Source organism: Convolutriloba macropyga, chromosome 4 (assembly GCF_964194025.1).
Source record: "Convolutriloba macropyga chromosome 4, txConMacr16.3, whole genome shotgun sequence".
Lineage (NCBI taxonomy): Eukaryota > Metazoa > Xenacoelomorpha > Acoela > Convolutidae > Convolutriloba > Convolutriloba macropyga.
This window is the reverse complement of record NC_134471.1, coordinates 3504734-3519016: the sequence shown is the minus strand read 5'-3', so window position 1 is coordinate 3519016 and position 14283 is coordinate 3504734. Positions and strand designations below refer to the sequence as shown.

Here is a 14283-nt window from a genome sequence, read left to right as displayed (position 1 = left end):
CCTTGAGTTATTATCTGGAATCAAATTTTTCTGTTCGCAGACGGGTGATAAGTTTGCGGTCGAGCAAGCAGCAAATATTCTATCCCTCACTCTATCGTGCCGCGATATCATATCCCCCCGACCATGACAGCTTAAAGCGTGATCACCCAGCTTGTCCAGTCTGCCGTTTTGACAGTAAGGGCACTTTCGTTCCTCAATGTATAACGGAACACCAATCCGATACTTCAATGCGGCTCTGAATTCATTTGGCTGAAGGTGAAGGCCCAGACTAGGGATTGGAGGTGCGGAAAGCCAGGCACCAGATTGAGGCAACGTTAGTGAAAGCAAACGAGCTTTCTCCCGATTTGAAGTCTGATTACCAAGAAGGTCAGAAAAAGCAGCATCGTCAAGTGCCTCCTGAATCTTGTGTTGCGTATATTGGCTAATTTCTAGATTCTTCAATTCTTCCACTATTTCTTTGAAAATTTGATTGTCTGTAATTTTCTCACCGGTTATTTGTTCCATTAAAGCGTCTGCCTGCGATACTGACCCAACAAACGCCGCTTTCAATTGGTCAATTGCTTGTCTAATTTCAACGCCAGTTTTGCTTATTGGTAGACAAGCCTGCTTCCAAGCGTTGTCACTTATAAGGGTGCCTAACATATTCTCAAATGTTGTTCTCTGAAGCTTGTCAAAATCCTGCAAAATAACAGAGGATTCGTCAGATGGAGTGTTACATCGCAGGGAATATACCATCTTTGGGGCACCAAGTTAGCTTCGAAGAATTCCAAGCGCACAATGTGGATCGTCTAGGTACGCCAAGTTGTCGAGCAGTTTTTCTATTTTGTTGACTCTTTTTCTCAAAGATGCAGCAATAAAACTGGGATTGCCGATGGCAGCGCCCAAGATCTCAAGTCCTTCTTTGCTATTTCTTTTTACTCTGTTATCTATAGCGTTCAGATCAACGGGTGACCAAAGCTCACATTTTTCTATTCTGAGCTCTAAGCCGCATCCTTCACCCAAATTTGTCAACAAATTCAATGCTGTGCAAAGTTGTTGGTGGGTACCAGCAAGGATGCCATCATCCAAATACCAATTATGCTGTACTAGATTTGGTAATTTTGTTTCAATTTCTTTAATGATTGGCCACAGATCTAGTGAAAACAAAAGCGGCCCCAAAGGATCCCCTTGTTGGACTCCCGATTGGCTACTTAAGTATGTGTTGTTAAAATGCAAATGACTGTGTTGTGAGTAGCAAAAAGTCGCAAAAGGGGCAACACTAGGTAAAAATTTTGCGACTGCTTCCAAAACTTTGCTTCTTTTTACCGAATTGAAGGCATTTTTGAAATCAATCTGCAATATTCCGGAATCTTTTGACCTTTGCAGTTTTTCAAAGGAAACTCTTGTTGCATGTACTATGCCCTCAGCACCACCCTTGACTGCTACCCCCAATTGTTTTGTGTTAAAAAGATCAGCAGCATCTGAATTCGCTTCACGAGCTATGCATTTAGCAATAAGACGTCGAATGACTTCCCCAACAGCGATAGGACGGACTCCACCTTTCAATTTTTTCAATGCAGTTATTGTTGCACTACAAAGTATAGGAGCAACGAATTCGGGAAGCTGACCCCTGCAAGCTAAGTTGACAAATTTTGTTAAACTAGTGATTGCTCGCTTTGATTGATCAGGGGCACCGCAGTTTACTGCATGCAGCAGATGCTCGCGATACATTTTCGACGGCCCAGCTGCAGTAAATTTGGAGAACGACTCGATTTGGAAGATTACTGATGCCTCGTCAAATTGATATGCGTTCGTGTTAGCATCTTGATCAAATTGGTGGTCAGGTTGCTTTTCCTTAGGGTGGAGCTTTTTAAGTTCATTCAACGTTGCAGCATTGTCAGGTGCGACGCCGTCAGAAGACAGAACTTCCGCTGCCCTCCCAAACTGCCCCTGCAGACAAAGAGATTTCGCGCGGCTTGCTAAGGCGTCTATTGACTCATTGCTAGTTTTATTTGACTGCTTCATTGAGGCCGCCTCGTACCACAGTGCAGCATAATCACCTGATTTCCATCGCTCAAGTCTGCTCAACAACTGTTTCTCTTGCTGCTGCTTGTGTTTCTTGCCCCCACTATTAGACGCGCGTAGAACACATTTGCTAATTGCAAAGAGTTTTTTCCAATTTTCTATTGATTGCGCGTGTGAAATGCAAGCATCGATAACGGATGTTAGTAATTCTGACCATCTCACCCGAAACTTTACAGGAATGAACCTTAGGGTAGGGATGTGCTTACTGCTGATGGTTTCGAGATCTGGGAGTTCATTTAGATTTATATCTGTTGTAGTTAGATTTGGTGAACTCGCGGATTGCACATTCTCGTCTATTCGCTTTGCTAAATCGCGTAGTATCTTTTTCACTTTAGACAGTAAAGGCGTAAATTGCGAGTAGGCCCATATTGATTTGGAGCACACCATCTCATCGAAGTTCGGTCCCCACTGGTCATATCTAATTTTAGTTTTTCCAAGATGATGTTCGATAACAGATATCTGGTACAGTTTATCCTTTTTGTCGGGGTAGAAAAGTGTTTTTTTGGGGGGCACTTGAAAGCGGGAAGCGTTGTCATCAATTATTCATTTGCTGAGTCAGTCCCGAAGATAAATTGCATTGTTTTGCCCCCTGACTAAGCTCTGTAGTATTGTTAGTCTCAGCTAACGAAACCTTCTTGCTTTCTCTAGTTTTCATAACTGTTAACATTGAATGCGCAATTGCCTATCAAGTTTTTTTTTATCCCACCAGACCAAGGGCGGGGGTCGTTTTGGTTAGATCTCACCGGTTTGAGGTCCACACAAGCTGCTGAAGAACCACTACATAATTGATTTGCTCACGTGCACATTGCTTCTGATATGATAACAGCCAAAAAAAGTTGGTGGGGGATCAATCTAGGGTGCTCACGATTCGGTGTAAAATTTGTTTCTATTTTCGTCTTGCTTGTTGAAATCAAGAGAGCAACTTGAACGCACGTGGAATTTTGAGGCACAATCATAATGTTTCCTCACCTAACAGTAATGGTTTTTACTGTAGATTAGGTTTTTCGTCAGTAATATACCAACAGTTGAGAAAATTTTACCTTATTTCTGTCACTAATTTTGATTAGATTTTTTAAACCAAATTTTTGAGCCTTTTATGGTTTCCCTGTTTTTTTGGAGCACAGGTTTTTGTGAATATTAAAAAAAAAAATTGGCGCTTTTTAGGTCCTCTCAAAATAATTTTATTGCAACTATAATTGTCAGGCGGTTTTCACTTGACAATTATAATTTTCACTTGACCTCAAAAACGGGATAAACAAGTAAAGCCCGGAGGGCATGAAATTTATCAGCCTTTCTGTTCCCTCAATTACATCAATAGTCTCTACGCTAAGTATCAAAGTATTCGGTTCACCGAAGCAGTTGAGAGACATAATGATGTGAAGGGATAATTTTAGAGTTTGACCCCTCCAATATAACATCCACCTCGAACTTCCTCCCCCCACTCCACTGCATTCCACCCGTAATTCCGCATACTCTCCCACACCAGCGCTCAGCACCCATCTATCCCCCATCGTCAGGCTCACCCAATGATCTCAAATAAGCTAAAACTAGCATACAGCCCTATGCTCGTGCTAGCTACTGATGAAGCCAACCGTTCGCAATTCGCCTGACGTTAAATGGTTGTTTCCAGTTTTTTTCCGATATATATTTTTTTGGTTATTATTGTACTATATAGAGCAAGTTTTTGGGTAGAGTTAGAGTTTTTGGGGGATAGTTGGCCTTTTTGTCCATCAGTTGACCATGCCGAAGAACACTGATTGAGTTAAAACATTTGTCCGTTAGATCATGTTTTCTTTTTCCGTTTTTTGTGCTCATTTTTTTTTCAATTATGTTTTTAGCCTTTTTTGGTGCTATTTTTACCAAAAAAAAAACATTCAAACGTTTTTAGACTGGTCTCAACTGCATTAAATGAACAAATTTGTGTCGGATGCAGTTGTGAGAAGTCCCCGTTCAATATTTGATGTACTTCGCAACTTGCAGGAAATACTGTATTGAAAATTGTACAGGATCTTGAATATTTGATTCTTTGTTTATTAATAGCCGCCCTCATCTTCTGAGCCGGCTATTATAGCGCTCCTATTTTTTATTACAATTCAAAGAATTTGAATTGTATTGGTGCGCTGTGTTTTAACAATTCAAAGAATTTGAATTGCATTGGTGCGCTATGTTTTTTTTAAGATGTGTTCACACATTTTTCAATGACTTTGATCTTTCAAAACAGGATAAACAGGTAAAGCCCAGCGGGCATTAAGTTTATTAGAGGCCCAAACTGGGCTTTAGTAGTCCTTCAAGTGCTTAAAGTGGTGCAGCTGCTGGGAGGGCCTCAATTTAAGGTTAAAGGGTCATTTTTAGGAGTTTTTGGGCTCAAAATGGTGGAATATTTCATATTTTTTGTGATTTTTTCTTGGGATTAGTCTTAGGTTGAAGATTTTAAAAGTCGATGAAGGCCTTTTGCGAGACAAAATCGCTTGTTATGACCATTTTATGAGCTATATGTTGTGGTAATACAAACACAAACACGCAAAATGATACTTATTTTTGCAAGTTTTTTCAGGTTTTTTGAAAATGTTTGTCAATATTTGAGTATTTTTAGCCCTATTTGTCAAGAAATCTCCTCTTGTGTTTGATAAAATGTTTGATGATAGATTACTGCATTTTTCTAGTGGTAATGGAATGTTTTTCAATTTTTTGCCATCGTGAATTTTAGCATTTTTCGACAAAACTTGCAATTTTTTCATTTTTTTTACATTTATTGTCATTATTCAAGTTGTTTGAGTCCCAGGGGCCAGAAAACCTCATCACGGGTTGGATAATAAGTTACTGGAGAATTTTTAGTTGCCATGGAATAGGTTTCAACTTTTGAATATTACAAATTTTAGCAATGTTTTTCGCTCAGGTTTTTGAAAATTTTCGTCATTTTTTCAGTTTTTCCAGCTTCAGGGACCAGGCAATCTCCTTAGAGGTTTGTTATAAGGGCAGTTTATAGTTTCTAGTAACAATGGAATGGTTTTTAACAATTTATTGCCTCGAATTTTAGCTTTTTTTGATAAAATCTGCAATTTTTTTAGGCTTCCTAAAGTTTTTGTCAGTTTTTGTTGTTCGTCTATTCTCAAGTGCGAGAAAACATATTCCACTAAAAAGTTTTGATAAAAAGTTACTGCATGGTTATTTGTTTCATTGGATTTTTTTCAACAATTTAACCTTTCGACTTTTAGAAATTTTTTGATAAAATTGGCAATTTTGTTCAAGTTTTTTCAAAATTTTTGTATTTTTTTGCAGTATCCAGGTAACCTCATCCAGGTATTGATAGTATGTTATTAAATAGTTGCTAGGGGGCAATTTAATGGCTTAAAACATTTTTACGGAACGAGTTTTTTATTTGAAATTTGAAATTTTTTCTAAAAATTATTGCCTATCGATCTATGAGCCAATGAGTTTAAAGCTTGGAATTGGGTTACTGGATAGCCTCTAGAGACAGAGAAATGAATATGAAGATATTTATATCACGATTTTCAGCTTTTTCTTATAATTTGCAATTGATTTTCTAAATTTTTTGTTCATTTTCGAGTTAATCGATCTTCAAGGGCCAATGAATATTTTTCAGGTCTTTCAGATATAATACTGGACCGATTTCAGAAACAAAAATTGGTTTTGAACATATTTTTGAAATAGGCATTTTTAAAGAGAAAAATTTTTGCCCTAGGTTTAAAAGCTTCAAGAGTTTTAGCAATGAGTATTTTTTTGTTTATTTTTGATTCTTTTGGTTTCTCAATTTTTTGAGATGATGTTGTATTGAATTGTTTTTGGAGATGATCTTTGAATTGTTTTTCAAGACTTGTCCTGCTATGTTTGTTTACTTCGTCGAACTTTTTTTCGCTTTACCCATTTTGCCGCTTTTTCGATATTTTGCGTGAAATCTTTTTGACTTCTCTAGGCTAGTTCACTCTTCTGCCATTCTGCTCAAAGTCATTTTAAACAGCAGCTGCTCAGCAAAGCAATTCCAAATAAAGAGAGTCAGTATAAAAAATCAAAGTCAGAGATAGAGACGGGATAAACCCATAAAGCCCATTTTTAGATGCCGGGTACTTGAATTTTGTTCTCGTAAGTTTTAGTTACTATCTATAATGCTTATTGGTATTGATACTAGACCCTGTAGCCTCTCACTGAGAGACAGGAGTATGTTCGACTACTAAATGACATCAAAATAAATCGCACATAAAAATGTTTTTGTACAAATATCAATTTTTATTGATATTTTGTTTTCTTTCAATCCCAATCGATTTATGGGAATCAACGGCGGCTATTTTGCGGCAATCTGCCGCGTATGTTTTCCCCTTGCCTCCTTCTCACTATGTATACTTTGTTTTGGTTTTATGTATCATCTTTAATTGCTCTCGCATGAAATTATATGCCATTATTGTAAAATTGTGCGCCTTTTTATGCACAGTTGTTACGTGTCTATTTTTGCGCTATGTTTTAAACATTACTTCCATCACGCTTGATTTGATTTTTTGTGATTTGAATTGCTCTCTTTTCAAAATAGAACCTGTCTCTAGTATAAGAGCCACCGCAAATACAATTGCAGAGACGATGTAAGTGGGGTTAAGGTAGAAGTTAAGGTAGAAGACTACCAGCCTGGAGGTTGAGGGTTCCAACACCTCCTCTGCCAGTTTTTTGCTCCCATAAAAATATCTAGACTCCACCCCCTCTAAATTAAATTGTCCCGCCTTGGTTCACGAGCGTTTTGTCCAACATTAGTTGGTATATGTTTCGACTACGCAGTCTGGTGACCACGATATCTTTGGAGTCGTATTTTATGGAGAAGTTTTAAGAAAATGACGTCAGATTTTGATTGGCTCATCTAGTTTTTTCCCTTTTTATTTAATGTTTGAATACAATAACAAAGTAAATAGCTTATATAGTTTAGTGAGTACTGATTTGAATCTAAGTCACGTTTTGTTTGCAGTCGTTTTCAGAAACTTGAAGCTATATTTGTTTTTAAATTCAATTTACCTTTCGTTCATTTTTTCCTTCGCGTTTGTTTTAAGTATGAATTCCGATTTACATTACTTTCGGCTTCAATTGAATACAGTTTATAAAATTCAATCAGAAAAATTTTTGCAATATTTTGAATTAAGTCACAAGAAATGAGGTAAACCTGTGAAGCCCGGTCATCAATTCATAGTGCTATATGTTTATCAGAGTCCATTAGAAATATTTCTAATCGTTATTACTATTAAGCTTAATAACCTTCAGTTTGAAATTCATTTTAGCATAATTATATAATCTAACAAAGGTTGCTCACCAAATTAGAGCACATTTCAACAACATAAGTGAATTAGGCTGTCAAAACTTATTCTTTTCGTTTCCCGGTTCAATCTCAACGGAGGTCAAGGCGTATATTTTCCGGCAGTCCAGGTGCTAGGTTTAATTTCTGTGTAAACACAGACAATATTGTTTAGATGCCCGACTGGATCTTCATATTTAATTGATACGGACACCTGTCAAGACATCAACGAGTGTGGAGAACCCGGTAACCCAACTGGAGTGTGTTTGAACAATGGCGACTGTGTCAACTACGATCCGTTGAATGAGACAGCGAACCCTAATCAGTTTCAATTTGTTTGTATATGTGCACGTGGGTTTGTGGGACCATTGTGTCAATTCCCAGAAGATCTAGATGCATCTGCAAGGCTGTCAGTGGAAGCTGCTTTAGTCATCATACTAGCGCTCCTTTTGCTAATACGTAAGTTGACCATTTCAAGAAAAAGTATTCTTTCAAAATGTGGCTACAAAAAAAAACAAGTCATCAGATATCTAATAAAAATGTCAGTCTTGTTGTTGCGATGCTCTTGGTGTTTAAGAACCAGAGTGAGTTTATGAACCGAGTGGTAGTTATGGTGATATGATTGTTTTTACGACTCACTCGAAGAGTAATAATGGTGCCACGGATGAAAACAAGTATTTAGGTGAATCTGCTTAACAGAAGTCAATAGCGGGAGATTTTTTTTAGCAGAGAGAAGCGAGCAATTTCTATCACGTGCAGCTTTTTCAAAACACTTTTCTAGTTCTAACTCTTAACTTTCCTGCCCAAATGGGTTTCCTCGGATAAATCAGCAAATAATTGTATGCTTGGGACAACATTGACCCTTCAAAGCCTTTATTAGGCCTTCAGATTTAAATTTGAGCCATTTCTCACTCTCTATAGCAAGAAACTTGTGCTCATTTGTGCGAGGTTCTAGTCATACATGGTTTACATCACTCACCAAAATGACTTCCGCACTTGAAAACTGGAGCTCGATTAAGAGAATGTTAGGTTATTGAAACTCATTTGTGTAATAGAGGCCGCTAATGATCAGGCTTCTGCGGATTAAGCTCAACAGACATTATCATTTTTTCACTATGAGTTTTATTTCGTAGTTTTCTAAGCGAGGAAGATGAGCTTATATCTGTTTTGAGCTAAATGCTACGCACGCAGGTCTATTTCTCATCTATTCTGGCATTTAGCCGGCTATATCGAAAACTTTTTTGTGACATTGCTCTGTTTTGGTCGAATGTATCTGTCGAGCGCTTTATCTTGGTTCATAATTCCGTCCGTAAACATAGATATGGAAAAAATTTAAACACAAAAAAAATTCAAAGAGGAAAAAATACAACCCCTTTGAGTGTAGTGTGGGCTACAGGATTTTTGCATAGTAATTAGTGTATTTCAGGTTACCGAATTGTTTTAGCTCTACTATGTCTGTTCATGGCTTGCCTCCTCAGACAGCGAAAGCGAAAGGTGAAAGGAGCTGGTACATACGACGACCAGAAATTGGGCTACAGTCAGTACGAAGGTGGAGGCGAAAGGGATCAAGACTTCTACAACATATTCCCTCTTCGAAAGCCCAAATCAGACATCTTTTACACTTCTGAAGGCCCAGTTGCCATCGATGACCCAGTTGCTATGTACAATATGCAAAATCCCCCCATATTTGAGCAAAACCCAATGTATCTCATGAATGGCGGTGGCCCTCAAGTCAATTCCGGATTTGTACCCGATGAGTCAGACCAAACACCGCCTCCTCGTAGAGCAGCAGCTAATTATCCACCTGAACAAACAATTGGGGATATTTTGGACCCAAGGCTGCAGGTGATTTATCAATGCTTTTGCTGTATGTACAAAACTGTCAGCTGAGAGAAATTTTGGATCCGTTTTCGATTGGCCCAAGCTTAGTGGGTGCATATTATTTGCACCCCCCCCCCCCCCCCCCCAGAAGCACGTGCCGTCCGTATTTTTACATTATGATTTACCATGTAATGGCACGTGCTCTGTGACGGGGGGGTTGGGGATTGGGGTTCACAGACGAAAAAGATACGAAGTTTTTTTGTAGTTGTCTTAGGTCTTGTGTCCACTTCGTCGTCTGAGACTCGTTATCATTTATTTCGTTTTTCTGTATATATTTTTCATGAGCAAACCTGGAAAATTTCAATTTTGGCCAAATTTTATCTCGCTTTTTACCTGCTTTTTTGTTAAAGTGCCAAATTGCGTGATTAGTTTTTTTTATCATACTGACTGCCCCACTTTCTTAATGGCTCTTAAGTTGAAGGTAAATGGTCGTTACCCTAAACTACTTCAAGGTTCTATGTTATTAAAGGACTCTTTAATGGTCAATATCAATAAAAATGATTTTAGAAGTCAATCAGAAGTCAAGGTTAAGCAGTGATTTACGTCAGACTTAAGCAATATAAGGAGTGAGAAGGCTGCTGAGCAAATTTTTGCTGCTAAGATTTTTTTGAATTACGTGTAAAACTTTTTAGTCCCTCACTATTTGACTTTTAGCTTAACTGTTTTTTTTCGACTGCTGTGTTCCATTTTTACAGACCGCAGAGGACAATATTTTTGACTTCTTATGGTGTCTAGTTACAATCAACTGAATATATCAGTAAGGTATTAATTGATTTTGAGCCCTTCTTTGAACCTAATATCGAAAATTCTTTAAAAAATATTTGTCCGCTTTCTTAATTGCTTTCAAGCGATGTTTGTAGCTATTATATTAGTACAGCGCTCTTTTTTACGCAATTCTTTGTATGATTTTTTTTTTTGAAATTTCGTTTTCAAAAACGTAATAAACAGGTAATGCCTGGAGGGGCTTCTTGGAAAAAGTTCAAGAGACATAATCTCATGATATGAAGGGTTGCTCTTAGGTTTCGGCGCCTCCCACTTTAATTCCACCACTTACTTCCCGCACTTCACCTCATTCCACCCGTAACACCGAACACTCGACCACCACCCGCGCTCATCATCCCTCTTCCTCCCTCCTCTCATGATCACCCCCTCAATAAGCTAACGCTCCCTCCGTAAGCCGCGCAGCTAGCTACTAACGAAGTCAACTGCTCGCCAGTCGTTTGAGAGCAATTCGCCAGACGTTAGCGGGTTATGTTTGCTTTTCACTCCTTCCACGAATGTCGTTTACGATAGATCTCATCTCTTATCTACTGATAAATTTTTAATCGGTCGAATGGTTACAATACGCAGCCGTTACTTCTTAATTAAAATATACGAGATTTTTTAAGTTTTTCCATCAATTTATATTGTTCTCATCGTTTCTTCTAATTGCGTGGATTCTAGGTGCCCTAAAATTTTTAACATTTTATGTTAAAAAGCTCACAGAGATAAAGATTTTGATGACTTCGATACAATTTGTTTCAAGGGTTTTGATAAAAAGTTCTGAGTTTATCAGCTTTGTTAGCACTTAGGGACACAGCTGCATTGAAATTGGGTGGTTATTAGTGGTTTTTGCTGTGCAAATGAATTTATTGAAGCATTTCAATGTGGATTTAACGATTTTAATGACGTAATTTTTAACTGGGTTATTTGAGAATATAAAATTGTAGGAAATCTCAATTGAAAATGCGGGTTATTGGTGGTGTTTTGATGTGCAAATCATTGTTTTGAATCCTTTCAATGCGGATTTAACAATTTTAATGACGTAATTTGGGAACTAAAACCAATTGAAATTGGTTATTATGACGATGCTGTATTTTGATTGGTTGAAAAAGACTTTTGTAAATTTATACAGCATGCATTTATTATCTCGAAATTCACACAGACGATTCTGCTCACTACAGTTCAGTTGCTTACCAAAATACTTGAATAAAAAACTTGTAGCAGAAAAAAATGCGTTTTTACCGAACCCGCTCTCCGAATAGCACTAAGCAAAAACTTGCAATTGAAAGCTTTTATTAGATAAGAAATTGCTACGATAACTCTGTCTTCATACAATATAGCACTTGGCACTAGCACCTACATAGCCGCCTCTAAAAAGATAGAAAAAGTACTAAGAAGAGAGTTATAATAGTTATCAGTTGTTTTTTGATGTACAAACCAGTGCGTTGAAGCATTTCAATGTGGACTGAACAATTTTAATGACGTCATTTATAACTAGAATCTAAGGCTTAACTATACCTTTGTTTAAGGTTTTTTTTTCAAAGTTTGTTTTCGTGCTGTTATGTGGCATTTTTGACCTAAGCATCGTCATAAACAGCGAATGATGGTAATGACTTTTGGTAGCATTTGCCTCCACTACAGTAAGAGTATTTTTTTCTCGCTTTTCTTCCCGATTGTTAGCTTTTGTTTTTAAATCCCTAATCGTTTTTGTATCTATTTCTAAGATTTATGAATAATTCCTATAAACCTTCAAAGAAATCTTTTCCATATTCATTTTTTCCTGGCTTTTCTGTTACTTTTCTCAAATTCGAATCGTAGATTCTTTAAATACTTGACCTTTCATAACAATGATAGATGGTGACTGGTTTTAGAAACTTCTTTTTTAAAACGGTGCATGTAAAGTGTTTGGGTAACTCAACGTTTTTAGAAGATGGAGGCGCTGTGATTGACATGCTTTCTTTCTGATAGAATCTATAGACAGATCGCAAAACTTCTAAAGTGTCGGGCTGTTAAAATTTGCTCTCATAATAAAAAGCGTAGCGTCCCCTCATACTAGTGCTAACATATCTGGGAAATTTTCTTTACGCGACCACTATTTATAACTTTTTCCAAATAACTAAGATAATGTCAATTAGACCAAATGAAAAAGAGCCCAATTTCGCAAAATTTTTCTCTCGGTACAAATTTCGGATTAGGACAATTATCAGTTTTGAAATTAAACTGTGTCCAGACAAAGCAGTCCCAGACAAAAATCCCAAATTGCAAAATATTCCCAGACAAAAGAGTCCCAGACAAAGTAGTCCAAGAAAAGCAGACAAAATAGTCCTGAATAGATATCAAAAGAATTGTAAACACAATCTACAAACAATTAGCAAGAACAATCTATGAGTTAAGCTTCTGAAGGCAAGATTTGTAATTGATATGAATCAACATTAAACCAAAAACTTGTTTCAAAATACATATTTTGGCAAGAACTATGTTGTAATCAGCTTAATATTTGTTCAATGACTTACAATCATATTAATAACTTAAGGAGTTTCTTTATTAATTGGTGTGAATATGTTTAACTCCGTTTAGTTGGGACTATTTGGTATGCAAGACTGTTTTTTCTGCTTTCTTTGGACTATTTTGTCTGGGACTGTTTTTTTGTTCACCGATTTAAAAAAGTATCATTTGCACAAGAAAAATTAAGTCTTTGAATTGGGTCTCAATTAATTATGAAATTATAGGCAATAAAGTTATGGGCTAATTACATATTAATTTTTCACGTATTAGTATCTTATAAGAATTTCCACGTTATGCTTATGCGTAACTATATTCCATAGTTGAAAATGGTATTTGAATCGTTAAAACTGGGGACAGAATTTTGTCACTAGATTCCACAGAACGCAAAATTTTCTTGAAATTTGCTTTTTTGGAGATTGGCCGCGTAATGAGGTTTATTAGTGAGAATATGCCTTGAGCCATTTAAAAAAAATGACGTCAGATTGTTATTTTGAAAATTATGTTTGTCTTAAAAGCCTTATTACTCTCACTTTGAATCAGAATTTTTAGGTCACAAAAGTTTGAAACAGGAACATTCTGTGCGAACGCGTGTTACTAAACGTCTTTTTTCGTTATGGATAAATTATTATTTCACAGGACGCGGACGAGGCCCTAAATAGGCGTGGAGCTGACTGTCTGATGGTTTACCACTACGAAGGAGAGGGAAGTGAGACTGGCACTCTGTCCACTGTGAACACTTCCCCACAGACACAGCCAGACTGGAACCAGTTCTACTCATGGCAAACTGACCCACAACTTGGCCTCATTGCCCAAATGTTCACTGATGGCGCAAGTGAACAGGATTAATCCCTGGCAGCAAAGTGTTGCAAACGAGAAACACATAGTTTGACAACATATCTACATTTTCGTTGAGAGTAGAGAAGCAATGTTGAAAATTTTAATAGCAAAAACTTGAATTATCAGTACTAACAACTGTTTGTGATTCCTTGTGAAACAGTAGATGCACAAATTCTGCCAGCCGTTCAAGGCCCCTTTTTGGATTATACTTTACTGTTGCCGCCTGCCAAAGCAATTTTTGATTTGTTCGAGCAGACTTGTGAAATCGGTGAAATTTTTTTCACCAAAAGGGAAAAGAAGCAGATTAAGTGCTAATAGAACGTAATCGTTATTGAAGTGAAGCAAGAATATTTTGTTCTATCAATAATAGATAACATAACTTTTTGCTTTGTAAACACATATCAAATTCAAATAAATGCACCAACCTCTCCCGAATCGCTAATTTTGATCCCATTGATTTTGTATCAGTACTGTTGATTTTTGCTTAAAATTTTGTTCATAGTTTGTAAATAAGATATTCTATCCCCCTAATTTACGCTTTTATACCCCTGGTCTATATTCAACATTATCATCACTTTACATACGTACTTAATTATTGTATCGGACTATATAGCTGCATTGAGACAATAACTACTCACTGTGAATGAACAGCTGGGTTAAGGAGCACACGCTCACGAGAAAATAATTTTTTGTATGATAGTTTTTTATTCCAAAGCAAACAAGCAATTGAAGTGCTATACAATGTCAAAAGTTTTTAGCTACTTACTCTTTTCAGAACTATCGTAATTTGAGTTCAATTATTCACTGTATTAAACTAGACAGTTAACACAGTTGTCTTCAATAGAATCTTTTTGACGAGACACTGTTTCGGAGGATCCTTGACAAACATTTTGTTGATTTTTGGGCTTCTTACAAACTGGTGCAAAATGATTTTGAAGACAGCAATT

General features: G+C 36.9%; 1 protein-coding gene across 3 annotated transcripts in view; it reads left to right on the top strand.

Annotated features, from left to right (window-relative positions):
• LOC142337418 (putative neural-cadherin 2) overlaps positions 1 to 13887 on the top strand; it is a 289747-nt gene extending 275860 nt beyond the window's left edge. For all 3 annotated transcript variants that reach the window (XM_075386622.1, XM_075386621.1, XM_075386623.1), the window contains 3 exons: positions 7527 to 7810; positions 8796 to 9196; positions 13136 to 13887. In XM_075386622.1, coding sequence (XP_075242737.1) covers positions 7527 to 7810; positions 8796 to 9196; positions 13136 to 13345 — 895 coding nt within the window. In that variant the 3' untranslated portion in view covers positions 13346 to 13887. The remainder of the gene's footprint in view (positions 1 to 7526; positions 7811 to 8795; positions 9197 to 13135) is intronic.
• Positions 13888 to 14283: the final 396 nt, after the last annotated feature.